We start from the raw sequence: 27538 nt of genomic DNA, 5'->3' as shown, positions 1-27538 counted from the left end.
AGGGATGGAAAAAAGGATGGAGCCCCCCCGGGGTGAGGGATGACGTCACGGCTCCCTTGACCACCATCCGCATCCCTTCCCGGTGACGTCACCGGTCCTGTCCTGCGCCTGCGCAGTGCGCGCCCAGCACCCCCCGGAGCGGCGCGGAGGATGCGGGGCTGCAGGTGGGGATGGGGGATGGGGGGGATGGGGGGGGAAAGGTGGGGATGGGGGGGCTGAAGGTGGAGTTGGGGGGCTGGGGGGGCAGCGAGGGGTGAGGGGATGGGGGATGCAGGTGGGGATGAGGGATGCAAGTGGGAATGGAGGGGTGCAGGTGGGGATGGGGGGCTGGAGGGGTGCGGGGATGGGGGATGGAGGGAGGCAGGTGGGGATGGGGGGGATGGAGGTGGAGTTGGGGGGGCTGAGGGGACAGCGAGGGGTGCGGGGATGGGGGCTGCAGGTGGGAATGGGGGGCTGGAGAGGTGCGGGGCTGGGGGGATGAAGGCGGGGATGGGAGGCTGGGGGGGCAGCGAGCGGTGCGGGGCTGGGGGGGCGATGAAGGATGCGGGGTTTGGGGGGTGCGGGGCTGGGGGGGCGATGAAGGATGCGGGGTTTGGGGGGTGCGGGGCTGGGGGGCGATGAAGGATGCGGGCTTTGGGGGGGTGCGGGGCTGGGGGGCGATGAAGGATGTGGGGTTTGGGGGGAGCGAGGGGCGATGCTGTCCTTGCAGGCGGGGGCGGATGTCGGGGCGCAGGCGGGGGTCGCACGGGGGGTGCGGGTGTTGTGGGGGGTGTCAGGTTTGGGGGCTGACGCTGCGGGGAGGGCTGGGGGGCAGCGGAGAGGGCGGGGGAGCGGGACCGGGGGCTCCGCCGCCTTCAGCGCCGGTGCGGGGGCCGTGCGGGGAGGGGGGGGCGCGCTCTGAGCTCTGCGGGGGCGTTTTGGGGGGTCTCGGGGGCGTGGGAGATGCGCGTGCGGGGAGCGGCGGCGAGGGCGTGTCCGTGTGCGTGTGTTTGTGTGCGTGTGGGCAAAGGATGTGTGTGTGTGTGTGTGCACGTCCAGATGTGTGTGTGTATGTCCAGATGTGTGTGTGCAAGGGATGTGCATGTGCAGATGTGTGTGCGCCTATCCAGATGTGCACGTGTACCTGTCCAGATGTGTGTGCGTTTGTGTGTGTGTGTGAAGTGTGTGTGTGTGATGTGTGTGCACGCAAGGGATGTGTGTGTCCAGATGTGTGTGTGTCCAGATGTGTTTGTATGTCCAGATGTGTGTGTGCAAGGGATGTGCATGTGCAGATGTGTGTGCGCCTATCCAGATGTGCACGTGTACCTGTCCAGATGTGCGTGTGTGTGTGTGTGTGTGTATGCAAGGCATGTTATGTGTGCAGCTTGGTGTGTGCATATTCAGATGTGCGCGTGTCCAGATGTGTGTGTGCAGGTCTGTGTGTCTGTGCAGATGTGAAGGTGTGCATGTGCAGCCGCAGGGGCACACGTGCAGGGATGTGTGTGTGCAGGGATGTGTGTGTGCAGGGATGTGTGCAGGGATGTGTGTGCAGGGATGTGTGTGTGTGCAGGGATGTGTGTGCAGGGATGTGTGTGCAGGGATGTGTGTGCAGGGATGTGTGCAGGGATGTGTGCCGGTGTGTGCAGGGATGTGTGCCGGTGTGTGCAGGGATGTGTGCCGGTGTGTGCATGCAGCGTGGTGCCTGTGGGGCCTGGAGCTGGGTGCCGTGGGCATGGTGGGCTCTGTGGTGCATGGGTGGGAATGCACAAGTGCACAGCGTGTGGGGGGGATGCAGGCATGCACAGGAGTGCACTGTGTGTGTGTGTGCAGAGCATTGCATGAATGCAGGAGTGCAAAGCTGCGTGTGCATGCAGACTGGCATGGAGCAGGGTGTGCACCCACCGGGGCACTGGGGGTGAATGGGGGTGCAGTGTGTGCCCATGTGCACCCCTGCAGCACACATGCATCTGCCTGCAGACACTCTGGGCACACATGCACTGCTCCATGTGTGAGCCTTGCATCTCTGTGTGTGTGTTCACGGGGAGCAGGGGGCATGGAGCAGGCGTGGGCACCGTCCCTGTGTCCCTGTGTCCCTGTGTCCCTGTGTCCCTGTGTCCCTGTGTCCCTGTGTGTGTGTGTGCACCCCCATGCCCCACAGCTGCAGGTGTGTGCAGGGACGGGCTCACCTGCAGGTGCATCTGGGGCACACATGCATGGGGCAGTGGCCGTGCTGCACACGGCTGTGGGTGCTGCTCAAAGCCCTGGTGAGGTCAGGATTTCCCCCAGAGCTGTGGTGTTCGTGCTGCCCTCGCCAGGGGAGCATCTCTGGGGCTGGGGGATGAGCCGGGGCACTCACACCGTTATTCGGCTGTTCCTGCCTTACTACAAAGTCACTGCTTGCTTCCCGTGAGGCTGCTGCCAGGACGCTGCTGGGATATTCTCACTAATCTCCTGAGGGAGTAGTGAAATATTATCGAGACACAGCTGAGATGCTCTCAGGGTGCTGCTGGGTTGCTACTGAGATGCCAGGAGTTTACTAGAATGTGGACAGGCTACTCTGCAGACAGCAGTAAGATACTCCCAGGTGGCACTGAGGTACTCTCAGGATACTGTGTGGATGCTACAAGAGCTCCACTAAGGTACTATCAGGCTAATAATACTAATAATAATACAAATAATAATACTAAGGTATTTCCAGAGCTGATACTGAGGTGCTCGTGTGGAGGTACCACTGGAGCCGCTCACACAAGGCTCCTCTCAGGACATGTCCAGGTTGCTTTCAGTGTAGTTACATGGCAGTAAGGAAATACCTGGACAATGCTTTGCACCAGCAAAGTACCACCAACACACTGTGAGGAGAACAGCTTATCCCACTACACCACGATTGGGATCCTGTCAGGACACTCGTGACCTACTACTGTGATACTATCAGGGCACCAGGATACTATTGGGATGCTCCTGACAGAATCAGGATATTCCTGCCTGTGCCAGTACAATACCAGGACAATGCTGAGCTATTCAATGGCTGCTACTAGGATACTCTCAGTAGCACTATAGTGGGATACTCTCAGTGTAGCACAAGGGTACTACCAGCACCCTGCTAAGATGTTATCAGGAAAACATCCTGGAGACTCCAAAGTGTCACATTGCTAATGAGGCACTACTAAGATACCACAGGGTCATTACTAGGACACAACATGACTGGCACTGCTGTGATAGCACCAGGAAATTCCCACAAAGCTACCAAGGTGCTGCCAGGACAGGAGCCAGTTTTCAGTAGGATGCTGCCAGGATAAAAGTGCAGGCATCTGTAGGATACTAGCAAGATACTACCAGGGCACTAGAAAAGAATGTGGTAAGATACTTCTGGGAAGCCATCAGGGCAACATTCATATTTTTGGGGCATTGTTGGCACATTATTGATATTTTCAGGCCACTTGCTTTGTAGTGATATAGTATAAGGGTACAACTAAGATACTACCACTTCAGGGAAATAGATAGTGGTATGACATTTTTTACATATTTTCATGGTCACACTAAGCTACTTGGACCACTGTCAGCACTTTGTTGCAACTAGTAAATTGCTACTAGAATAGTGCCACAATATCAGAATATTTTTTCTGAAGGAAGCACATCCTGTTGGGATACTGCCAGGATACTACAGAGATACTGTTGGTTGTGTAACAGCCCTGGCAGGAGCGTTCCAGTGAGCACAGCAGCAGCGAAGGGAGCAGGGAGCTGGGTGTAACCTGTTAGTAGCCTGGTGCTTGTCCTGGTTTGGAGCAAATTTGGGAGAAAAATCTCTGAATGGGGTCCTTCCAGGAAACAGATTCAAGCAGTCCCTCCCCCAGCTGGTTCAGGGAAATGTTTCCTTGGAGACAAGTGAAAAAAAAAAGTGTTTCTTTAACAGGCAAAGCACTTCTTAGCACAAAAAAAAAAAAATGAACAATAGTGAACAGCAAAACCTCTCGCTGCTCCAAAGAGATGACAAATTCAGAACGTCCCTATCGTGGGGTGCAGCCCCGCTCACCCAGTCTGTTCTCAGTCCCTCTGGTGCTGGGAAATGTCACAGCCCAGGTGAGCCACAGGTGTGAGCTCCTGCTGCTCCTCTGGGTTTGCAGTCCAGAGCAGGTTTGAACAATTCCAAGAAAAAGGAAAAGAAAAAAAACCAAACCCACAGTCTGGGGAGCTTCTTTGCCTCAGCTAGCCAGAAACTAACCTAGAGCACAGGGAGAAGGAGAGCTGTGTGCTGCCGAGCTCTGCAGACAGCACAGGCTGTGTGAGGGATGGGGGCAGCAGGTTCAGTCTGTGACAACAAACTCTGCACCCCTGCTCTCCCCCTTCACCCCTGGCACCAGCCTTAGAGATTCAGAACTCAATAAATAGCCAGCAGTGACAGCACAGACAGCTGGGGACACGAGCACCATAAAGCCACCCCAGGGCGGTGCCTCAGGGGTCGCTGTCCCCGCAGGTAAGGCAGCAGCGTGTCGAGGAGGATGGAGGCGCCCCTGGTCAGCCTGGAGGAGGAGTTCGAGGAGGGTCCTGGCCACGATGGGGGGTCCCTGCAGCGCCCTGCAGACCCAGCGCTGGCCGAGCTGGAGAGTTTCTCTGCTGAGATGATGAGCTTCAAGTCCATGGAGGACCTGGTGCAGGAGTTCGATGAGAAGCTCACCGTGTGCTTCCGCAACTACGACGCCGCCACCGAGGGCTTGGCGCCCGTGCGGGGGCGGCTGCAGGCGCAGGAGGAGGAGGAGCGGCTCCAGGATGAGGAGTGAGTAAAACAAACCCCCCTGCCCTGGGGGCCCTGTGCCTCTCACAGCCCTGACACCCCCCCCAGCACTGCCAGCAGTAGCGCTGTAGTATCCTGTGAGTAAGGGTCTGCGTGGTGCCGTGCAGCATCACAGCCGTGCAGCAGCGTGGAATGGCTGTGTAGTATCTTTGGAGTAGCTGTGTAGTATCTTTTGAGCCTGTAAGTAGGTCCTGCAGGCATCCTGTCATGGTCATGAAATCCCCCTCCTTCCCCAGAGTGTGCAGTCCAGCTCACAGCAGGATTGTGTAGCACTTCGGAGTAGTGGTGTAGTATCTTATGAGTAACCTCCCTCCGGGGCCTGTTGCACCTCCTTGCACTCTTCTATGAGCCCATCACATGCAAGTCAGCCCCTGGAGTGTGCTGTGATCGTACAGCACCTTGGAGTAGCTGTGGAGGATCCTTGGAGTAGCTGTGTGTGATCCCTGGAGTAGCTGTGTGTGATCCCTGGAGTAGCTGTGGAGGATCCCTGGAGTAGCTGTGGAGGATCTCTGGAGTAGCTGTGGAGGATCCCTGGAGTAGCTGTGTGAGGTCCCTGGAGTAGCTGTGGAGGATCCTTGGAGTAGCTGTGGAGGATCCTTGGAGTAGCTGTGTGGCCCCTGGAGTAGCTGTGGAGGATCCCTGGAGTAGCAGCCTGTGAGGAGGAGCAGTGTGTCCCAGCCACAGCTCTGTCTGTGCAGGGAAATCCTCTGGGGCTGAGCATAAACCCTGAGTAAGGTGTGAGCAAAGTTCAGCCACCCCCTCTGTACCATGGCCGAAATCCCTAAGGTCAAATTCCCCCCTAGACCCCCCCAATTATTATTGTGCCTTTTGTGTTCAATTCTGCAGTTTCATTAAAATCCTTGGTTTTTTTTACAAAATCCCATTTTTTCCTGCAGATCCTTGGCCTTTTTCCTTGTGATGATTCCACACTATCCCATTCCTAATGGATTTCCTGTGTGTTTAATTGAGATTATTCCAAAATTACTAACCCTTCTTTTCACCAAGCAAAAGGATTGCTTTCAACCCCAAAAAAACCCCAAATCTATTGGTTTGTATTTGGCTTTTTTTCCCCCCAAACCCACTGAGGCTGAACTGATTTTTGCAGTTGCCTGAATTCATGGTTTTTCAGAGCAAAATGCAGCTTGGCTGCGTGCCAGGGCTGCCGCGCTGTCGCCGCTTTGTGCCACTTATTGTGTCTTTTTTTTTTTTTTGGGTCACTTTGGGCAAAACAGGGCTTTTTTTTTTTTTTTTTTTTCATTCTTCTTTGAATGAGCCCTGTGTGCAGGCCAGGGGAGGAGCCATGGCCTCACAGGCTCCGGATTTCCAGAGTTTTTAACCATTTCTTGCCATAATTTATTCAGAAATCCCTGCTGGTCTTTGCCTACCCTAAAGGGGTGCTGGTCCTTTAAGGGCAGAGAAAAAAGAAAAAGCAAATTTGATGGGGATAATTACTAATTTGCTGTGCTTTGTTTAAAAAAAATGAGTATTTAAGATGTGGCATCCACATTTTTTGGGGGGAAATCTGTAATTCCAAGGGGAATTCAGCCCTGGTGGGGAGGGGAAATGTAATAAATCCCCAAAAAATGAACAGTTTGGGGTTGGAAAGGGAGAAAATGGTTTTGGGGTGATTTTCAGGATTCGGATGGACTGAACCCTGGTGGGAAAATGGGGGGGTTTGCCTGAGATGGGGAGAAAATGTCTAAAATTTCTAATCTCTTTCTGTGCCTTTCCCCCCATTTTTTTACTTTTTCTCCCATTTTTGGCCTTTTTCTCAATGTTGCCAATTCTCAGCTCTTTTTTCCCATGTTCTGTCTTTCTCCTCCATGAATTCCCTTTTCTGCACTTTCCCTGATCTTCTGTCCATTTCCCCTTCATTCTTCCTTTTTTCTTATATTTTCTTTTTCCCAATTTCCTTTTTCTCTTGATTTTTCCTTTTTCCCTTTTTCCCTATTCCCTGTTTTCTCCTTTTTCCCTTTCTTCCCCTTTTTTCTCTTTCACCATTTCCCACCATTTTCCTTCTTTTCCCTCTTTCTCATTTTTTCTTCCATTTCCCCCTCTTTTACCCAGATTTTCCTTCCCCTACTTTTCCTTTACCCCTTTTTTCTCTTTTCTCCTGTTTTCCCCCTTTCCTTTTTTTCCCTCTCTTTCCCTTTTTCCTTCTCTATTTTTTCCTCTTTTGGTCAGTATTTCAGGAAAGCATTTTAGGATATTTCTGGGTGTTGAAAAGTGACATTTTGGGATCTCTGGGGTATTTCAGTGAGGGGCTTTGATTGTTGGAACATGGCAGGGTGACATTTTGGAGCTTTGGAACCTTTAGGGGTGTTTTGGGAGTATTTCAGAGAATATTTGGGGACAGTTTGGAGTATTCCAGGGCAGCACTTTGAGGTGTTTTGGAGCCTTTCAGAGAGTCTTGAGGCTTTGGAGCTGCTTTAAGATAATGTCACTTCAGGGCATCGTGGTGATGCTTTTGAGTGGCATTTGGGGACATCTAGAGACATTTTGGGACATTGCTGTGGCCTTTTGGAGTGTTTTGACAGCAGCATTTCAAAATGACATTTAGGAGGCATCTCAGGTGCTGAGGCAGCATTTTTTGGGTACTTTGGGGTATTTCAGGGCAGTATTTCGTGATGCTATTTTGAGAAGCTTTGGAGTCTTCTAGGACAGCATTTGGGGTTTTCTAGGATATCATTTGGGGTGTTTTTGGGATGTTTCAGGCGTCTCAGTGGTGGTGTGGGATTTTTGGAGGTCACTTCAGGATGTATCTGGGCTGCATTTCGGGATGTTTTGCAGCATCTTGGCACGCCGTTTTTGGGATGTCTCTCTGAGATGCAGCATTTTGGGGTCAGCACTCACCACCCACCTCCCTGCAGGGTCTGGGATGCTCTGACTGATGGCTTTGCCCCCCGGAGCTCCCCCCGGCCGTGGCAGCTCCCTGGGACTGAGGCCCTTGATGGCACCGACCCCCAGGTATGGCTGTGACACCCCTGTCCCCACATGGTCAATCAGCCCCAAGGCTCAGGGACCATCGTGGCCCTGACTGACATGGCACAAACTACCCAAAAATTTTATTTTAGCAGCTGCTCTTTGCCACTTTGCCCCCATGTCATGGGTGGGGGGGGGGTGTTTTGGGGGGTTGCATTTGTAGTGAGTTTGTGCTGTCAGGGTTGTAAAAATGTCCCAGTATCCACGGGATTGAACCCATTTGGATGTAAGCCTGTTGCTAAAGGGGGGTGAGAAGATAATTTCCTTGGGTTATTTTCTGCTAGAAAGATGGGAAAAAAAAGAAGATTCCTCCTCACCCAGCATCTCCATCAGCCATTCCCTGGTGGTGTCCCCTCTGCCGTGTCCCCATCTGGTGTCCCCACCCCTGTCTCCATCAGACCTCTCCCATTCAGCTCCACCAGCCTCATGTCCCCATCCAGCATCTCCTGTATCTCCACTGAGTGTGTCCAACACCTCCATCCAACAGACCTGGACGTCTGCTGTCCTCTCCCTGGTCCATGGCTCCATTCTACCCCTCTCCATTCAGTATCTCCCTGCCCAACATCTCCATCCATCTGCTGGCAGCACCTCCCCCTCCAGTGCTTCCCTGTTTATTGTCCCCAAAGCCCCATCCAGCATCTCCATGCAGTGCCCTCCATCCAGCATGTCCCCGTGTCCCCTGAGCCAGGGTTTCCTGGTGGCTGTCCCCATGCCAGGGCAGGGCTGTGGCTGTGGCTGTGGCCATGCCCACACCAGGCCTGTGGTGCCACTGCCCAACCTGTGTCTCCTGCAGCTCGGTGGGAAGGAGGAGGAGGAGGAAGAGGAGGAGGAGCTCACTGAGAGGAGTGAGCAGGACTCTGGGATCAACGAGGAGCCTCTGCTGACAGCTGAGCAGGTACCCATGGGCAGCTGGAGCACTGCATGTCCTCCAAAAGCCAGGCTTGGCCACCCCAGCCCCATGACCATGGGCTGAAAGCACAAGAAAAAGCCACATCCCATCATCCTGGGATGCTGGACTGTGGATGCAGACAGAGGTGTAGGCTGTGGGTGCTGATGTGGGATTTGGGTGCACGTGGGAAGGTGGGCTGCAGATGCTGCTGCACAAAATGGGTGCCATGGGGGGAAGGATCCAAGTGTGGGGGGCAGAGATGGGATGCAGCTGCAGGATGCCAGAGGCAGGATGCAGATGTGGGGTGCAGGGTGCAGATGAGGGGTGCAGGGTGCAGATGTGGGGTGCAGACTGCAGGGTACAGGTTTGGGGAGGGGGATGTGGAGGCAGCTGCAGGGTATGGATGCAGTATAAAGAATGCAGGTGCAGGTGCAAGTACAGGATCCAGGATGCAGGAGGAGGAGGTGGGTGCAGGCAGGTGCATAATTTAAATTTAGATGTGGATGCAGATCCTCAGTGTCCATGGAATTTGGGATTTGGACGTGGGTGGGAATGTGGGATGCAGATGTAAGATGCAAATAAAGGAGCCAGGGCACAGATGGATGTAAAGGCAGGTGCTGATGCAGGATGGAGGGAGCAGAATGCAGCTGCAGGATGCAGGGGAGGATGCAGGTGCAGGATGCAGAATGCTAATAAGGATGGAGGATGGAGGGAGCAGACTGCAGATGGAGGATGGAGAGACAGGATGCAGGGGCAGCATGAAGGGGGCAGTTGCAGATGTGGGTGCAGGGCAGGAGTGCAGGTGCAGGACAGTTTTAGGTGTGGGTGCAGGATGTGTGGGGTGCACAGTGCACACCCTTTGTGCAGGTAGCATGTGCAGGTGCACACGGAGGTCACTGATGCCCCACAGGTCATCGAGGAGCTGGAGGAGCTCATGCAGAGTTCACCTGACCCTGAAGCTGACCCCGAGGGTGAGGAGGAAGAGGAGGAGGAGGAGGATGAGGAGGAGGAGGAAGACACCAAGGCTGATGCTGAAGGCAAAGGCGGTGGTGGGGGCACGGAGCCCATCCTGCTGCGGGAGCTCCATGCTTTCTCCCCTGCCCTCAACAACAACTGCTCCCACGAAGGTATGGCCAGCAAAGCCCAGGCCAGTCACTTTTTGGGGACAATTCCAACCAAATTGGACAACTGAGTCTCTCCAGGCCTCAGTGCTGGCTTGCTGTGGGACTTGGCCAGAAGGGCTCTTGGCAAAAACTGTGAAGAACACAGGGATGTGGCTTTTGGTGTGGAAAGGCACGTGGGGTTCACCAGGAGCCTTTGTGTTCTGCATGGGGTGTTCCATGCACATGAGATTTGTCACTGGTGCCGTGGGCTGTGTCACCAACAAGCCCAGGCACGTCACTGATTGCTCTGCTCTTCATCACACCGTGCACTAATCACACCATGTCACTAATTGCACTGTGCATGTCACTAATTGCACCATGCATGTCAATAATCACACCATACATGTCACTAATTGCACGATGCATGTCAGTAATTGCACCGTACATGTCACTGGTCGCACCATACATGTCACTAATCACACCCTGCCTGTCACTAACTGCACTGTGAGTACCACTGAGTGCACCTTGCATGTCACTAATTGTGCCAGGAAGTTCCTTAATTGCTCTGGGCACGTCGTTTATGGCGCTGAGCAGATCAGTAATTGCACAACGGGTTTATCTCTTGGTGTCTCAGAAAATGCAGAGCACATCTCGCTCGGCACGAGATGCATTTTAATGTTGCAGTGTGCGTTTCTCTGACTGCACTGGGGGTGTCACTGATTGCACCAGGCATTCCCCTCCTTTCCCCATGCATGGCACTGGCTGCAACGAGTGCAGAGGAGGCCATGGAGATGCTCCAAAGGCTGGGGCACCTCTGCTGTGGTGGCAGGTTGGGAGAGCTGGGGGTGCTCAGCTTGGGAAAGAGAAGGGTCTGGGGAGAGCTCAGAGCCCTGCCAGGACCTAAAGGGGCTCCAGGAGAGCTGGAGAGGACAAGGGATGGAGGGACAGGACACAGGGAATGGCTTCCCACTGCCAGAGGGCAGGGCTGGATGGGATATCGGGAAGGAATTGTTCCCTGGGAGGGTGGTGAGATCCTGGCACAGGGTGTGGCTGCCCCATCCCTGGAAGTATCCAAGGCCAGGCCGGACGGGGTTTGGAGTCACCTGGGGTAGGGGAAGGTGTCCCTGCCCATGGCAGAGAGTGGAAGGAAGGGGCTGTAATCCCCGGCACGGCCGCTGTGGCGGGATGTGCCCTCGGACACGAGCCCAGCCCGTGTGTGGCCGGCAGGGCTGGGCCGGCTGTCGGCGCGGGAGCTGCTGGCGGCCGCGGGCCGGGCGGAGGCGGCGAGCCGGGCGCTGTCGGCAGAGCTGGTGGCGCAGCTGGCGCGGAGGGACGAGCTGGCCTTCGAGAAGGAGGTGAAGACAGCGTTCATCGGGGCCCTGCTGGCCGTGCAGGGCGAGCAGCGAGAGCAGAGAGAGGCCGCCCGGCGCCGCCGCAGGGACAAGGGGCTGAGCCTGCAGGGGACAAAGGGCTCCGAGCGCGGCAGCAACATGCCCCGCAAGGTGCGGACCTGGTGGCCGCGGGACTGGAGTGGCGGTGACTCGGGGTGACAAGGAGGGGGCTGGGGGTGTGGGGACAGGATGGGTCAAGGGGATGAGGATTGGGATGGGATGGATGATAGAACAGAATGGAATAGAATTAAGAATAGAATCAAGACTAGAATATAGAATAGAATGGAATGGAATGGAATGGAATGGAATGGAATGGAATAGAATAGAATAGAATAGAATAGAATAGAATAGAATAGAATAGAATAGAATAGAATAGAATAGAATAGAATAGAATAGAATAGAATAGAATAGAATAGAATAGAACAAGGTGGGATGGGATGGGATGGGATGGGATGGGATGGGATGGGATGGGATGGGATGGGATGGGATGGGATGGGATGGGATGGGATGGGATGGGATGGGATGGGAATAGTGACATGGCAGAGGGGCCTGAGACAGGGGATGGGAAGGACACAGGACGGGGTCATGGAGCAGGGACGGGGAATGTGGGACAGGGGGACAGAGGGATATGGGATGGGGAGATGGAGCAGGTGCTGGGATCTGGGCAGGGTGTGGATGTGGGAGTCAGGGAGTTGTGGGGGGTGCAGAGGAGGTGCCATGGGTGATGTGGCTGCCCCTGGGAGGTGACGGGGTGACACGTTGTCCCCCCCAGCGCTTCAGCATGGAGGGCATCTCCAGCATCCTGCACTCCAGCCTGCGCCAGACTTTTGGTCCTACCACCAACGAGAAGCAGGTGCCCTTTTTCCCCCCCAAACATTGCCCACATCTGTTTGTTTTCACTCCTTCTCCCTGCACTCCCCATTCCCCAACATCCCCCAATCCCCTTTTAAAATGTTTTTTAATTTTACAACACTGCTCTATCCCCTACACCCTGCTAATCCCTCTTGGAAAACGGTTTTCACCCCAAAAAAGTCCTCCCTGAGGAAGGAGAGATTCCGGTGGAGTTTCCAACACCCAGTTAGTTCAGCACTCCCCAAAACACCTGCAAATTAAATTGCAGGAATTTCACAGAAATACTCTATTTTTGCACAAAATTGGGGGTGGTTTGTCTCAAGGCAGTGCAAAACCCAGGTGGGTTTGTGCCATCTGGGTGTTTTTTGGGGTGGATTTTGTTTTTGCAGTACCTGAACACGGTGATTCCCTATGAGAAGAAGGGCTCACCTCCCTCTGTTGAGGACCTGCAGATGCTCACCAACAGTGAGTATTCCTTCAAGCTGCTCTTTTGGGTCAGCATCACACGTTTTGGGGACACAAAGGCACATTCTGCTTTGCTTCAGTGGCTGTAGTTTGGGGTATCATTGCAGCACAACCGGTTTGGGGGATTTTTTGCATCAATGCAGCACGGGAAATTTGAGGTGCTACCACCCATGTTGCATCATCATTGCAACAAACCCACCTGGTGAGGGAAATCCCTGGTTTGTATCACTGCAGCACAGCTGGTTGGCAGCCAACACTTCCCCCCAGTTTGTGCTGCTTTTAATGGGTTGATCTGGGGGTAAATCACCCATTCTGCACTGCCTCGGGGTGGGTAATTGGGGAAGAAAGTCCTGTTTGTTTTATGTTCCCAGGCCTGCTGTATAAACTGTATGGGGAAATTGTACAGCAGCTGTGGGGTGGTTTGGGGGAGGGAAAAGGGACATTTAGGGGAGAGCAGGGCCAGGCTCACAGCTTTGTTTTTGCTCACAGTCCTGTTTGCCATGAAGGAGGGCAATGAGAAGGTGCCCACTCTGCTCACGGATTACATCCTCAAAGGTACCCTGTGCCTGCCCTGGGCACCCCTGGTGCATCCTTCAGCACAGATCCCCTCTGCATCCTCTTCATTGCACCCTTTGTGCATCCCTCTTGCAGCCTCATTTGTCCCTTTTGCATCCTTGGATACATCCCATGTCATTCCTCCTGCTTCCCTCGTGCACCTCTGCTGCATCCTCCACACATCCTTCAGGAATGCCGGGTGCATCTCCTGCACACCCCTCAGGCATTCTTTGTGCAGTTCTCCTGTTCTGCCACACCTCTGGAGGTCCCTGTGCAGCTTCCTGGGGCCCATCCACACAGCCTCGTCACCCCCTGTGTGCCCTCTGTCACCCCCCACGCCCCATCAGGCATCATCCTCTGCCTCCTCTGCCTCCCTTGGTCATCCCCATCCATCTTCCTTGCATCTCCCAGGCACCCCTGTGCATGTCCCACCCCCCTCTTGTCCATCTCCTGTGCATCCTCCCGAGCCCTCGTGTGTCCTTGGTGCTCTTTCTGTGCACGGCTGTGTGTGTGCATTCCTTGTGCATCCCCTTCATGCTCCTCCTGCATCCTGTGTGCAGCCTCGTGCAGCATTTGTGCCTCCTCGTGTGCCCAGGTTCACACTCGTGCAGCCCTGTGCATGCCTGGCTCTCCCTGTGCCCACTCGTGTGTCCTTGTGCAACCCCCAGGCACCACTGTCCTTCCACATGCAGCCCCACATGCAGCCCCACATGCAGCCCAGTGCAGGCCTGTGTGTCACTATGCACCCTTGTGCAGCATTGCACTGTGCATTCCAATGCATCCCCATGCACACTTGTGCCTCCTCCTGCATCCTTGTACATCCCTGGGCATGCTCATGGATCACAGTGCATCCTCGTGCATTCCAGTGCATCCTTCTGCATCCTTGTGGATCCTCATGCATTCCAATGCATCCTCATGCACACTTGTACATCCTCCTGCATCCCTGTATATCCCTGTGCTTGCTCATGGATCACAGTGCATCCTCCTGCATCCTTGTGCATTCTCCTGCATCTTCCTACATCCCTGTGCATCCTCCTGCATCCCTGTGCATTCTCATGCATCCCAGTGCACCCTCCTGCATTCCAATGCATCCTCCTGCACACTTGTGCATCCCTGTGCATCCTCCTGCATTCCAGTGCCTCCCCATGCACACCTGTGCATTCTCTTGCATCCTTGTGCATCCTCCTGCATCCCTGTGCATCCTCCTGCATCCCTGTGCATTCTCATGCATTCCAGTGCATCCTCCTGCATCCTTGTGCATCCCTGTGCATCCTTGTACTTGCTCATGCATCCCAGTGCACCCTCCTGCATTCCAATGCCCCCTCCTGCTTCCCCACACACACCTGTGCATCCCAGTGCATGCTCCTGCCTCAGTGCATCCTCAGTGTCCCCCCCAGTGCCCCACCCTCTCTCTCTCTCTCTCTCTCTCTCTGCAGTGCTCTGCCCGACCTGACCCGGTGCTGTCCCCCCCTCTCCCACCCCGGAGCCTCCAAAACGGGGCCAAACCCGAGGAAAAAGGGGCCAAACCCGAGGAAAAAGGGTCACCCACCCGTGGCTGCCCCACCCTGCACTTCCCCCTTTGCACAGCTGGGAATAAAGAATTCCTTACATTAATTAGGCAACTGCTGTCCAGTGTCTGTGTACTCCTGGCGGTGCTTTGTAACTTTTTGGTAGGAAAATGATGTTTTTCAGCAAAAAACCTCAACACACGTTTAGCTGCAGAGTTCACAAATATTCTAGGATGTACAAAACCACAAACTTCTGGCTAAGGAGCTGCTGGGTGCTCAGAGGCAGCTGCAGCTTCCACCATTAAAGGAGCAAAATCCAGATTAAATTCCATTCTCCGGGATTTTTCCCATTTTTTCACTTTTCTGCAGCCCAATTTTCTGCTAAAAATTGTGCAAACATCACCCAGAAAATCAACCCATTATTAAGGAATAGTTCATTAAGGGACAGGGAGGCTCCCATTGCTTCTGTTTGGGGAAGGACTGCTCTGTTTTGGGGTTTGTCACTCATTTTGGGGAAGAGTGCCTAATTTGGGGGTTGTTGCTCACCTCCTAATTTGGAGTGTTGTCCATTTTGGGGCAAATTCAGTCATTTTGGGGGAAATCACTTATTTTGAGAAGAGTCACTCATTTCCAGAAGAACCAGTTTGGGACAACATCCTTTGGGGGGCATGTTACTCATTTTGGGGGAGAATTTTTGGAGAATACAACTCTCCACTCTGGGGAGAAGCACTCATTTCTGGGAGAGATCAGCCCCTTTTGGGTCATCATTTGATTCTGAAGAGCATCCCTCCTTTTTGGAAACCATCACTCATTTTGGGGTTGTCTGGAACACTTTGGGGGAGCTTCTGGGGGGAGATTCACTCATTTTTGGAGAATCACTCATTTTTAGAGAATCACTCATTTTTGGAGAACACAGCTCATTTTGGGGTGTGCATCACTGGTTTGGGGGGTCTGTCATTCATTAGTGGGCAAAATCCCATTGGAGCTTGTTTGAGGGGGAAAAAATTTTCATTTTTGGTTACATTTTTGCATTTTCAGTTTTGGAAATATAAATCTAATTTTCTCCACGTCACTCAATTACCAGTTTGGGTCCATCCACCCATTCTGGGGGTAAAATGAGTTTTATGAGGGGAGTTTTGCCCATTTTGGGGGGGTTATTCCTGCATTTTGGGTCTTCTCCACTCAAAGGAAGAAGCTGCCAAGAAAATATAGGTGCAACCCCTCATCTTGTAGCACTTTATAATAAATGGCCAGGAATTAATACTAAATTACAATGAATCCTTTATGAAATTACAGATTACATTCACGCCAGATCAGTATCCAAAAATAGGCATTTCTGCCCATTGCATCACTTGTGGTTTTTATCCCAGCTCTTGTTCAGGTTCTTTTGTCAACTCTTCAAGAGCCAGGAAAAAAAAAAAAAAAAAAAAAAGGACAATATGGGCAAAAAGCCACCAAGAAAATGATCTTTCTCCTAGAATCTCACATTTAGAGCAGGAACCTGCAGAAGACAATTCCTTTATTTTTGCCCTGGTTTGCTTTTGCATTTCCTCCCATGCCACATTTTAAGGCGAATACACCCTTTTGCTAGCATTTAAAATAAAAAAAAAAACCCCAAAATACAGGGTTTTGGCAGCTGCCCTCCTCCACGGGGCTAAAGCTCCACCATTTCCCCATGTGGAGGGACAATACCAGGGAGAAATCATCTTTTAAGCAACAATACTGAGTTTCCTTCCACCCAGACGAGTCTTGGTGATTGCCATTCAATTTTGGGTGAAATCTTGCATTTTTTTAGACCAATTATTTCCCCATTTTTAACAAACTCTGTGCCAAAATGCCTTGGAAAAGTTTTACTTTGGGCAGCCTTTGCCCCAACTCTGCGTCCAGCCTCAGCCCTTAAGGATGAGAACAGGGTGAGTTGGATTTTTTCCAGATTCAGCAGAGGTTTTAGCACATAAATTAAAAGGATTTGGAGGAATTTCCTCCTTTTTCCAGAAAGTTGTGTCCAGAGTCACCAAACAGCCACAGCATCGGGGCCAAAGTTGGGAGGTTTGGAAATCCCACGAGTCGAGCACCGAACCCTCCTCGGATAAAGCAGAATTTCCACTCGCTGATCATTTTTCTTCCCCCTCCATTCCAGTATTTATGCCTGTGAATGACCTTTCTGGGGGGGGGAAAAAAAAAAAAAAAATCCAAAAAGCATCAAGTCCTGGGGTTGCTTTGACTTTTCTTTGCACCAAGAAATCCAAGGGATGGTCACCTGCCACTGCCCGAGCGTCACGTGGGGAAAACACCTTCCCCTAAAAATGCTTTTGTTGCTTACCCCAAAAGAAATGAAGGGAAAAAAAGAAAAAGAAAACCTGAAATAAAAGATTAATCTGGCCACAATATGTGCCTTGTAAACGTGTGTCCTTCACTTCCGTGCGCTGCCATGGTGGTCCCCGTGCTCCTGTGGGCAGCCAGGGCCTCTGCCAGCGCTGCCACTTTGCTTTTCTCTCACTAATTCCTTCTTCTTGCCTTTGTGGTTTTTTTTTGCATTTCGGGGGGAAGTTTTGTATCTGGTGCTGTCAATGATTTGGGAGGGTGCAGGAGGAGCTATTCCAGTGAGTCACTGTGGTCCAAACCAAGGTCAGCGCCAGGTGCTGCTGGGAGGCCACCAGGCTCTTCCTCCAGCTCTTCCTCCTCTTCCTCCTCCTCCTCCATCTCGTCCTCGTCCTCCTCATCCTCCTCCTCTTCCTCAGTGCCATCCAGGGAGTCGTCATGGGCTGCCAGCATCGCCTGCTGCATGGCCATGGTGGCAGTGGCTGAGGAGAGGGGTTGGAGGTTGTCCATGCTGAGCGAGCCTGCAATTAAAAGGACACAAATAAGAACTCCCCAGCTAATCCAGAAAGCACAAAAGAAATGCATAAACCAAGAAAAACTGCAGTGAAAAGCTTGGAGAGCTTCACCCATAGGGTGTCCCACCTACCCCAGTCACTCCTCAAGGTTCAATCCTTACTTTTTTTAGCTAATGCATCATTAAAGAACAGGGAACCTTAGTTCTGAGCAAGTAGATGCCCAAATTGGTTGGGCAGATCTTCTCTTCATCTTCTCTCAAGTCCTACCTTTCCTCCTCTTCACCTGGCCTGGTGTTCGTTCATTTCTGCCCTCTTCACCTTCTCTTCATCTTCCTCATCTGTTCCTTGTTCATGATCTCTCTTCATCACCATCTTCTCTACCCTTCATTTTCATCATCTACTTTCTCTGCATCTTCTCTCTTCCCATTTTGTCTCCATCTGTCTTCTCACCTCCATCTTTCCATGTGTCCCCTCCCTGCCTTCCCCAGCTCCTCAGGAGACACCCCAAGTGTCCCATAGTGAGTGACCATCATCTGTGCTGCCCAACTGGAAGGACATTCTTGCATGGACCACCTCGAGTGTTCCCCCACATAAAGATGGCTAGAAATTACCAATTAAGGCTGTAATTAACGCGTGGCCACTCCTTCCTGGAAAGCAGAAGCCCCTGGGGCTTGTCCTAAACATCAGGATTTGTCTCTGGAAGGGCAGAGGCCAATGGGGCTGGTCCTAAACATGAGGATTTGTCCCTGGAAGAGCAGAGGCCACTGGGGCTTGTCCTAAACATCAGGATTTGTCTCTGGAAGAGCAGGGTTCACTGGGACTGGTTCTTACCATCAGGATTTATCCCTGGAAGAACAGGGAATTCTGGGGCTGGTCCTAAACATCAGGATTTATCCCTGGAAGGGCAGGGGCTGGTCCTAACCATCAGGATTTGTCCCTGGAAGGGCAGGGGCTGGTCCTAACCATCAGGATTTGTCCCTGGAAGGGCAGGGGCTGGTCCTAACCATCAGGATTTGTCCCTGGAAGGGCAGGGGCTGGTCCTAACCATCAGGATTTATCCCTGGAAGGGCAGGGTTCACTGGGGCTGGTCCTTACCGTCAGGATTTGTCCCTGAATTGCCACCCTGCTGCTGCAGGACGCCGGCAGCGATGGAGTTGGGCCAGAACCTCTGCGTGGGCCGGTGCTGGGATTTGATTTTCTTGGCTTTGGGGGCTGGGTCCGGGTTGCTGGCGTCGAGCATTGGCTGCAGGATGCGCCGCCGGGCGTTTATGAACCTTCCCGAGGAAAAGAGGGAACGCTGGGATAAGTAGGAGTTGTAGCAAATCAATGAGTTGCAATATTGTAATAATGATGATACTTTAGGAAAGCAGCTTCATGGTTCAAAAAGCTGGGCTGGTTTTTATTTGCCTGTGGCACGTTATGGCTCTGCATGAATCCCCCGTGCTGAGCCGGGAGAATGCTGCACGTTGGATTTGCCAGGAGAGGGCACTGAGACCTTGCAAAGCACTAAACACAACCCAGCTCACCTCCCAGAAACCCCAGAGTCACAAAATCTCACAAGATGCTGAGTTAGAAGGACTCAACTGAGTCCAGCTCCTGGCCCTGTGCAGGACACCCCAAAACCCACCCAAGTTACCCCCCAAAAAAGCATCAAATCAGGGTGAGAAATGTGCTAAAGTCAGCAAAATGACTGCGTGGGCCACCAGTATCTGCTCACCAGTTGTTGACTTGCAAGAGGGTCAGGTTGGTTTGGGCAGCAATTTGCCTCTTCTCATCCTCTGTGGGGTAGGGGTGCTGGAAAAAAAGAGAGATGGGATAGCAAGATTACATCCCTGCATGTAAGATGTCATCCCTGGGTGAAAAATAATTTTTTTTTTTTTCCCCACCCTAAATTTGGTGGCTTCTTGCTTTTGTTGCATGGTGGCATCCAAGAGCATCAGGATTTCCCTGGGTACCTTTAGGGGTTTTCTAAAGTTTTCCATCAAATGTTTTCCTTGAAGGAAAATGTCTTTGGTGGCTTTTTTAATTCCAGCAATTTTCCAGTGATGGTTGTTGGTAAACGTGGGATTTGTGCTTCAAATCCCTGAAACGTCAGCACTGGGAACCTCCAGCACTCCAAGCTTCAGCAGCCTCCTTCCAACTGTGCTAAAATGCTCTTTTCCAACCTCAGAAATGAAATTATTATCAAATTATCAAATTTATATTTATTTTTTTTAAATATATCTATATAATTATCAAATTTTTATTATCCACATGCCACGTTTTGGAGCCCCAAGCCATGAAAATTACCATGACTTGTTTTTCAGCTGGTAGCCCTCAGATCTGTGTGATTTCCTTGGCAACACCACCCAAAGTCAACACACACTGGGGACTCACTTCCCACTGGGGCCTCAGTGGTTAAAAGTGGCAATTTTTTTTGCAGAAATATTCCATTTTTGGTGTATTATTTCCAACTTTCTTTCTTTCTTCCTGCTGCTGCTCCAAAATTTCCAGTAAAATGATGAGCTTTTTTTTTTGGTTAAAAACCACATCACCTCTGACACCAGATGGAGAAATCTCATGGGGAAAACCCAAATTTCTTCTGACCACAAGGACCAGGCTGAGATCAAAGGTCCAACCATCCAGCAGAAGAATTCATTTTGGTTTTTCAATTCAGTTTTGGAAATTTTGAACTATAGGGTTCTCCTGGCACCTGGCAGAGAATTGTTTTGCAGTTTCTGGTCTTGTGCCTTCAAATCTGCAGTCGTGGCCTTCAGAAAAATGGGAGATGCATGACACAGCAACATTGTGTCCTCATTCCAATAAATCCAGAATTTTCCATTAAAAAAAAAAAAAAAAAAAAAAAAAAAGGTTGGGAGGTTCCCAAGCTGCTGCTTCTTCATGTCCTGGCTGATTTTTCCACAAGTTGCTCCTTGGAGCTTTTACCTTCTGTGTTACTGATGCCTTGGGGATCTCCCACCACTCTGACTTCCTGCAGAGCCAGTCTTTGCAATCAGTTTCCAAGTGATTTCTTGGCTGAATTATGCAGGGAAAAAAATGTGGGATTTTTGGCTTTTTGCCCTTCTCCCAGCCCTGCTGATGAGAGAGAACTCCTCATGCACAAAAATATCCAGTTTGCATCTAAGCTCCCTCTCCCTTCCATCTCCTGCCCCCCAAAACGAGGTGATTTTGCAATTCTGAGTTGTGACTGATGGCTGATGTGCTACAACCCCACCTGTGAGCAGCTCTCACATTCCAGCTTGCCAGAAAATGATATTTTGGAGCTGTTAACTGCAAAAAAAATGCTCAATTATCCATCTTCAAAAAGTCATGAGAGTCCCTCCTTCTGCATTTGTGTGCTTCATCTTGCCTTAAGGAAACATTTCTTCCCAACTGCAGTGACAAAAATTCCCAAATACACCCAAAATACAAACCACCAAACACAAATCCAGGCAGACCACCAGCTGGATTTGAGAATTTCTGGGGGGTTTTTTTGTCCTTTTTTTTTTTTTTTTTTTTTGTCCCCATCTTGCAGGGTGTTTTGGTGGCTGTGGTGCTCACCATGAGATGCTGGAAGAGCCATGAGCGCATGATGTTGGTGGCGTGTTTGGGCAGGACCCCCCGTTTGTTCTTGGATTTCTTGTCCTCACCATCGAGGAGGGAGGTGAGATCCAGGTTTACCTGTCAGGAGAAAAGGAATGGGGAGAGAATTGGTTGGAAATGGTGATGGGCAACCCAAAAAAAGGAGCAAAACCAACCTAAAATGGGAGTGGGATGAGTGAAAAAACACCTGGCACTTACAGGAGCATCCAAAATCCATTTCCTGCTCCACCCAATCTGCATAAATGCAGATTTTCTCCCAGGATCTGCATCTTTTATCTCTTTTTTGGTTTGGTTTGTGTTTTTTTGTGTTTTTATTTGTTTGCTTGTTTGGGTTTTTTTGTCAGTGCTTTACAAGGGTTAATAGCACTGTTGGGGAGTGTGGTAATGATGCCATGATAAATTTCAATGTGTGCTTTAGGAGGAAAACACTTTTATCTGAAAAAATAATGTAAAAAAAAAAACCCAAACCTGATAAAAAAAGATGATTTTCTCAACTGAAAGTTAAAAGAAGCCCTGCCACTCACCAACCCCTTGCAAACCCATGTTCCTCACCCAGCTAATTTCCACCACAAGGAGGGAGATGCCCATTGAGCCACAATTTGCTTTCTGCCCCCCAGAAATTAAAAAGAAGCATCTTGCTGCAAGAGAAGTTTTAATGAGGATTCAGGAACCAAACTGAAATCTAAGCACTTGAGTTAAAAAGGGATTTTTTTATTTTTTTTTTCCCCCAAGTCTTCATCAAAACACTTCTCCTGGATGAATTAAACATCAGGCCAGCAGGTCCCTGTGATTCCCCTGGGCTCCAGCTGAATAAATCATGCCAGTGGCACAGGAAGAGCATCCAGAGGTGCTTGTCCAGGCTCTCTCCCTGCCCCAATATTCCCTGTGCACATGTTTTCCCCACCACAGAGGGTTTTACTGCAAGATTTAAACCTGCATTGGAGAGATATTATAGAGAGAGAGAATTTCTCAGCATTGCACAGGGAGGTGTCACCCCTTTCCAAAATTCTGTTTGTTTTAGAAGAGGTTCCTGCAATTAAAATGGGGCATTTCAGAAATAATGGGGGTGAGTTTCTGCTGCTCTGCCCCCAGGAAGCAGTGTTACAGAAATTTATGTTTTTTGGGGATTTTTTTTCCCAGATTCCTGGGGAATAGGGGTTGGGAAGAGCTCCTGGACAAGTTGTGCTAATAAATCCAGCTCTGCTCCAAATCATTGTGTCACTGCAAGAATGCAGGGATCATTGCATAACTCATTGCAATGTCAGGGGGAAAAAAAGGGAATAAAACCAGAGCAAATGGCTGGAAAATATCCCTGAATTCAGAAAGGAAGACCTAAAAATGAGCCTTTCCCTCGAGATTGCTGTGCTGGACAGACAATGGCAGTGATCCCAGACCTATAATAGAGCATAATATATAATATAATATAATATAATATAATATAATATAATATAATATAATATAATATAATATAATATAATATAATATAATATAATATAATATAATATAATATAATATAATATATAATATATCCCAGATCTATAATATCTGTCCTATCCTATCCTATTCTAGATATAATAATTAATATAGAGTATGTTCAATACACAATATATAACAAAGCACACAGAATAAAATAGAATGTTCTATCACACATTACAAATAACACATATTGTTGCATGTTATACATTGCAAGAAATAATATTATTATTATATTTTGTAATATATATTAGATATACTATATATTATCTATTATACATAATAATTATTATTATTATATGTTGTAACATTTTATAACAATAATATAAGCATTGTTATAACTTCTGAGGTCACTGCTGGAATTTGTTAGGTACCCCAAAGGCACCTGGCAGATGGGTTTAATCAACATTTCTTGCTAATTAAAAATTTAAGACACTCCAAGGATTGGATTTATGGAGAAATGGGGGGATTGTGCCTGCTGCAGTGCTGGGGTTTTTGAGCTTTCTGTGCTGTCAGGCACTGACCCCCTGGAGAACACTGCTTTGGACCTGAGGCCTTGGAGAAGGCTCCCAAATTTGAGTAATAAAGTTAAAATCACGGGTGTGTAGTGAAATAAAAAAGTGCATTTTCACATAGTGATAGGTTTTAAATTTGAAGTTTTTATAGTATAGTAATAACTATGGAACAATAGAAAAGATTTGAGGCATTCTCTCTTTCAATTTTCATCTTCTTCATAAGTTTCAGGTAGCAGTTTCTAGTTAGTCAGTCAGTGTCACATGAAGAGTCATAAAAATTATTGAGTTAAAAGTATAAATAATATAAATGTTAATTCTCTATCAAGCTATTTAGCTTTAAGAAACCTTGTAGCAGATAAATCTTGCTCCATTTTCCTCGCTTCTAGCTGGAAGTGCTGTCAAACACTCTGCACTTTCTGATAAAATTTAACAAACAACTGTCCTGGGTTACAATGTAAAGATGTGCCCCAAAGTTTGTATTGTATCCCCATCTGTTCACCCAGCTGTTGCAGTGTTCTTTATCTTGCCCACAGCCCATCCTCCCTCCAGGAGATCTCTCCTGTTCATGGCCATGCAGTCCCAGGGCAGGGCTGATCAAATTCCATCATCCCATTGGGAGATGCTCCAGCCAGGGCAGGAGCCGAGCATTTCCTACCCAGATCAAAGGGGAGATTTGGAACAGCAGAGCAGCCTTTTCCCACTGGATCCCAGAGGAAAACCAGAGCCTTGCACATCATCCCTGGAGCTTTGGAGGAAAACTGCACCTTGTGCAGGAGCCCTGCTCCAGCAGAACCACATCTGTCACTGCAGGAGGATGCAGCCACCATGGGATGGGACTGCACCAACCCTGACTGACTGACGGGGGCACCTTGGATTCTCACTCTGGCAGAGTTTTTCTTTTCTACTATTGCATGTATTTTATTTTTTCTCTTTTTTCCCCCATTAAATTGTATTTCTAACTTGCAGCTTCTCACTGGTTTTGCTTTCAAACCAGTACAACAACCAAGCCCAAACATGACAAAAACCATTTCCATCAAGCTTTTGTTAATCCTAGCTCTAAATAAAAAAAAAAAAAAAACTAAACCAAGCCACTAATTAAGCAGTGCAAAACTCCCACCACTGCTACACTGCAGTGACATTTTTGGCTGTAATTGGAAGTGGGAAGGCCTTACCTGGGCATTGGGGATCTGCAGGGCACCAGGGGTGATGGCTTGGGCGAGCACCTGGCCCTGCGACGTCACCATGGTCACAGGCTGGTACAAGGCTCCACCTATGGGAGAAAAAAAAAAACCAAAACCAAAAAACCACACGTGGGGGTAACAAAAACCCCCCAAACTCTCACTACCCACCACCTCCCCCGCAGTGGTGCCTACCTGGCACAGCAGGTGAGCTGCTGCCAGTGCCCATGGCCAGGTTTCCGGGTGGCAGCGTGGCCGCGGGCACCACGATGCCCGGAGGGGGGTTGGATGCCGGGGGCAGCGCTGCTGGAGAGCTCTGCAGCATCTCCTGCACAAAAACAAAAGGTCAAATTTTAGCATGAAAAGTCGTCTTGTTGGTTTTTTATCCCTCCCTCTACGATTTTTTTTTTTTATTCCGGCGGTTCAACAGCAAAAATGTGATTTTTCAGTTTGTTGCAACTAAAAAAAAAAAAAAAAATCATTTAAAAATAAGGATTTATGCTCTTCAAAGCCTCCATTTAGCATCTTCCCCAAACTTGTTTTCTTTGTGCAGTCACTCTTTTCCCTAAAAAAAATGAAAGGGGGGAAAAAAAAGAAATCATGAGGGACCAAAAGGAATTTCTTTTATCTTTTTCTTTCTAAACATTTTTTGGTGCTTTGGCTGGGATTGGATGATGTAGCCTTTGCTAAAATTCAGGGTGAGCACCATGGTTTCCCTTTTAGTAAAAAAATTAAGTGAAAAATAGTAAAAAAAATTAACAATAATAATAAAACCCCTTTTATATCATTCCTTAGCTTTAAGCTCATTTCTTGCAAAAATGGGCAATTTTTTGAGCCAAAAGCTGTAATTTCACTTTAAGGCCCATCTCTAGAGCAGAAAATAAAAGACCCCAAATTGGATGATTATTTGATTATTTATTTTAATATTTTAATGACTATTTGAGTAGTTCATGTGACATTTTGGGAAGGGAGGAATGCCACAATTGAGGCTACAGAGGGAATACAGGGCATTGGACCCCAAGCTTCCACTTGGGCAAGATTTTGTAAATAATTTTGGTAATATTGATAAAATTCTCATTTTGGACCCAATGCCTCTGCCACAAGTTACTTTTGTTATTTTTCTTATCTGGAAAATTTTTCTGCAGTTGCTGTGAATTTTTCATTTGCTTCTCAGACATTCCTTTCCATAGCTGAATTAATTTTAAAAATGCAAATATGACTGTAAAATACTTTCACTTTTTTTTTTTTTTTTTAGCATTCCCTCCCCACCTCCAGTCTTCTGGGGGATGTAGTTTTCAGTTTGAGAAATGAGTATTTCTCAGGATATAGAGAGCAAAATTAATCTCTCAGATTTGGCCCTGGCAAAGGATCCAACTGATAAACACTGTGGAAATATTAATAAAAAAACAAATATGAGAACACTAAAAAGCAGCCAGATATGCCCAGGTGCAACCAAAAGTTTGAGCAGCTTGAAGACCTCGAGCTTTCCTCCCCTGCTTTGTTTTTCCATCATTTTTCCTAAAAAAGGGCATCTAGAACACCATTTTTGGAAGTGCATTGGGAAGGATCAATCTGGAATATCAGAAAATAGGAACATGAAACTGCTGTTTCTAGAAACAATGGTCAAAGATATTTTCAACAGTATTTTGTGATGAAAAACATTGCCTTTGTTTTTGTGGTGTAGAGGAAAACTCTCCCAAAGTAACATCTCCCTAGTGTCCAGAAAGGCAGAATATTAAATTATTAAAAAGAGCCATCAAAGGAATTAACAGTCCTGCAACAGAGCTGAGAAACCAAAGTGACCCAATGGAGGTGGAGGCTCCACCTTCAAATAAATATAGAGAGATATCTCCAAGAAGATTTTAAAAAATATATTTTGCATACCACTTGCCTCAGATTGCAAATGTCAGCCAAATTCTGCTAGACTTGGCAGTTTTGCTGCAGTGGAAAATATTTGATATATTTTATATTATGAGACTGAATGAAATTCATAGAATCCCAGAATGGTTTGGGTTAGAAGGGACCTTAAATCTCATCTTGCTCCAGCCCTGCCAGGGACAGGGACACCTTCCCCTGTCCCAGGGTGCTCCAAACCCTGTCCAGGATGACCTCGGACACTGCCAGGGATCCAGGGGCAGCCACAGCTGCTCTGGGCACCCTGTGCTGGTGCTGCACCACCCTCAAGCTGAAATGCTTTGGGCAATTTTGAAATCTGAGTGGGAAAAAAAAAAGCATCACTAGGTGTCTCTGCAGACCCACATCTCAGTACTGATCAACAGCAAAACATGATTTCTCTGAATTAAAACCTGATTTCTCTGAATTAAAACCTGATTTCTCTGAATTAAAAGTCACTTCAGTGAAGAAAAAAAACCTGGGACATGACACAAAAAAACCTTTTCTTAAAAAAAGGAAAATAGCCAAATGCCAAATTGTAAGAAATGCTGAAATCCAGTCCTACTTGAGCTGCTGTCCTTGCCCTTATGCCACAGACATTCATTTTTGGGTGGCACATGTGTCAAAATGTCTGTGTCATCCTAACTCTGGAAATTACCTGTACTGGGGGAGATTTGGATTAATTGGAGAGAAAAAGAAACCCACAGGCTTGCCAAGAAAGAGCTGGCTAAACTCAAAGCCATGGAAGATAATTCAAAAGGCTCCTTCATGAATGGATGGGTGGGTGGAGATGAGAAAAAAGTTGGCTTTAAATAAAGAGAAATGCAGGGTTGATCACAGGGCAAACTTGGATAAATTAAGATCTATATAGAGCTCCCTTTGATGCAAAGCAAAGTTGAAGTGAAGCATTGATTTAATTTGGTTTCTTCCCCCTTTCATCAAAGAAGGACCTCCCCTCTGCCATCAGAAAAAGCTAAAAAAATACTCATTAAATAAAGGGAGGGGGTTAAAAAGAGCCCAGTGTGGAGTTGAGGTAGAGGAATGAAACCAACAAAAATAGAAGAGGAATTGCTTGGTGGACTTGCAGGACAAAGAGCCAATGACTCAATCACAAGAGAAAGCAAAGCACAAAATGAGGAAGCAATGGAGAAAAGAGGGGACAAAAATCTTGGTAAGGTAATGAAAGTTCAGGGAAGATTCATCACGTGGGAAAAGCTCAAATTTGTCACCCAAACTTGGCAACACCAGGAATCATCTCTGGGCCTGGCAACAGAACAGTCAAAACACCTTGGCTGAGTGTTCTCCCATCTTCCCATCTTCTCAGGCATTTTACACCTCCCAAAATTCTGGCATTTTCCATCTTAGAAAGCAGAAATAACAGCAGAGGAAGGACCATCCTTTTTGGATACACCAGAGAAATCCAAAAGATTGTCCTGTGATGATTTTTTGACACATCCAGACATTGTTTTCCCAGTTTGGGTTAATATCCTTGTTATTGTGTGTCCATATTTTTTAAAATATGTCCTGTGGTAAAAATCTTAGCCAAA

General features: G+C 49.0%; 2 protein-coding genes and 1 long non-coding RNA gene across 13 annotated transcripts in view; 2 read left to right on the top strand and 1 right to left on the bottom strand.

Annotated features, from left to right (window-relative positions):
* The window catches only part of LOC148221340 (uncharacterized), a 53182-nt gene extending 29530 nt beyond the window's left edge, over positions 1-23652 (top strand). Inside the window, exon 4 of the long non-coding RNA XR_015808183.1 lies at positions 23454-23652. This is a non-coding gene — a long non-coding RNA (uncharacterized LOC148221340). The remainder of the gene's footprint in view (positions 1-23453) is intronic.
* On the top strand, positions 82-14627 carry FEZ1 (fasciculation and elongation protein zeta 1). 2 transcript variants are annotated; one of them, XM_088177820.1, is made up of 10 exons: positions 82-164; positions 4451-4750; positions 7639-7735; positions 8544-8645; positions 9550-9766; positions 11048-11244; positions 11906-11986; positions 12375-12450; positions 12940-13005; positions 14442-14627. In XM_088177820.1, exons 2-10 carry the CDS (start codon positions 4476-4478, stop codon positions 14456-14458), a joined length of 1128 nt encoding a protein of 375 aa, XP_088033946.1. In that variant the 5' UTR covers positions 82-164; positions 4451-4475; the 3' UTR covers positions 14459-14627. The 2 variants fall into 2 exon arrangements, with proteins under 2 accessions (XP_088033946.1, XP_088033945.1); XM_088177819.1 differs by having other exon boundaries at positions 10970-11244.
* The window catches only part of PKNOX2 (PBX/knotted 1 homeobox 2), a 90160-nt gene continuing 78344 nt past the window's right edge, over positions 15723-27538 (bottom strand). For all 10 annotated transcript variants that reach the window (XM_088177813.1, XM_088177815.1, XM_088177812.1 and 7 more), the window contains 6 exons: positions 24294-24426; positions 24093-24190; positions 20891-21010; positions 19068-19144; positions 18446-18624; positions 15723-17356 (listed from right to left, as the gene is read on the bottom strand). In XM_088177813.1, coding sequence (XP_088033939.1) covers positions 17109-17356; positions 18446-18624; positions 19068-19144; positions 20891-21010; positions 24093-24190; positions 24294-24426 — 855 coding nt within the window. In that variant the 3' untranslated portion in view covers positions 15723-17108. The remainder of the gene's footprint in view (positions 17357-18445; positions 18625-19067; positions 19145-20890; positions 21011-24092; positions 24191-24293; positions 24427-27538) is intronic.

This window comes from Sturnus vulgaris, chromosome 23 (genome assembly GCF_052056855.1).
Source record: "Sturnus vulgaris isolate bStuVul1 chromosome 23, bStuVul1.hap1, whole genome shotgun sequence".
NCBI classification, from domain to species: Eukaryota; Metazoa; Chordata; class Aves; order Passeriformes; family Sturnidae; genus Sturnus; species Sturnus vulgaris.
The sequence above is the reverse complement of the archived record's forward strand: the minus strand, read 5'-3'. Positions and strand labels throughout refer to the sequence as shown.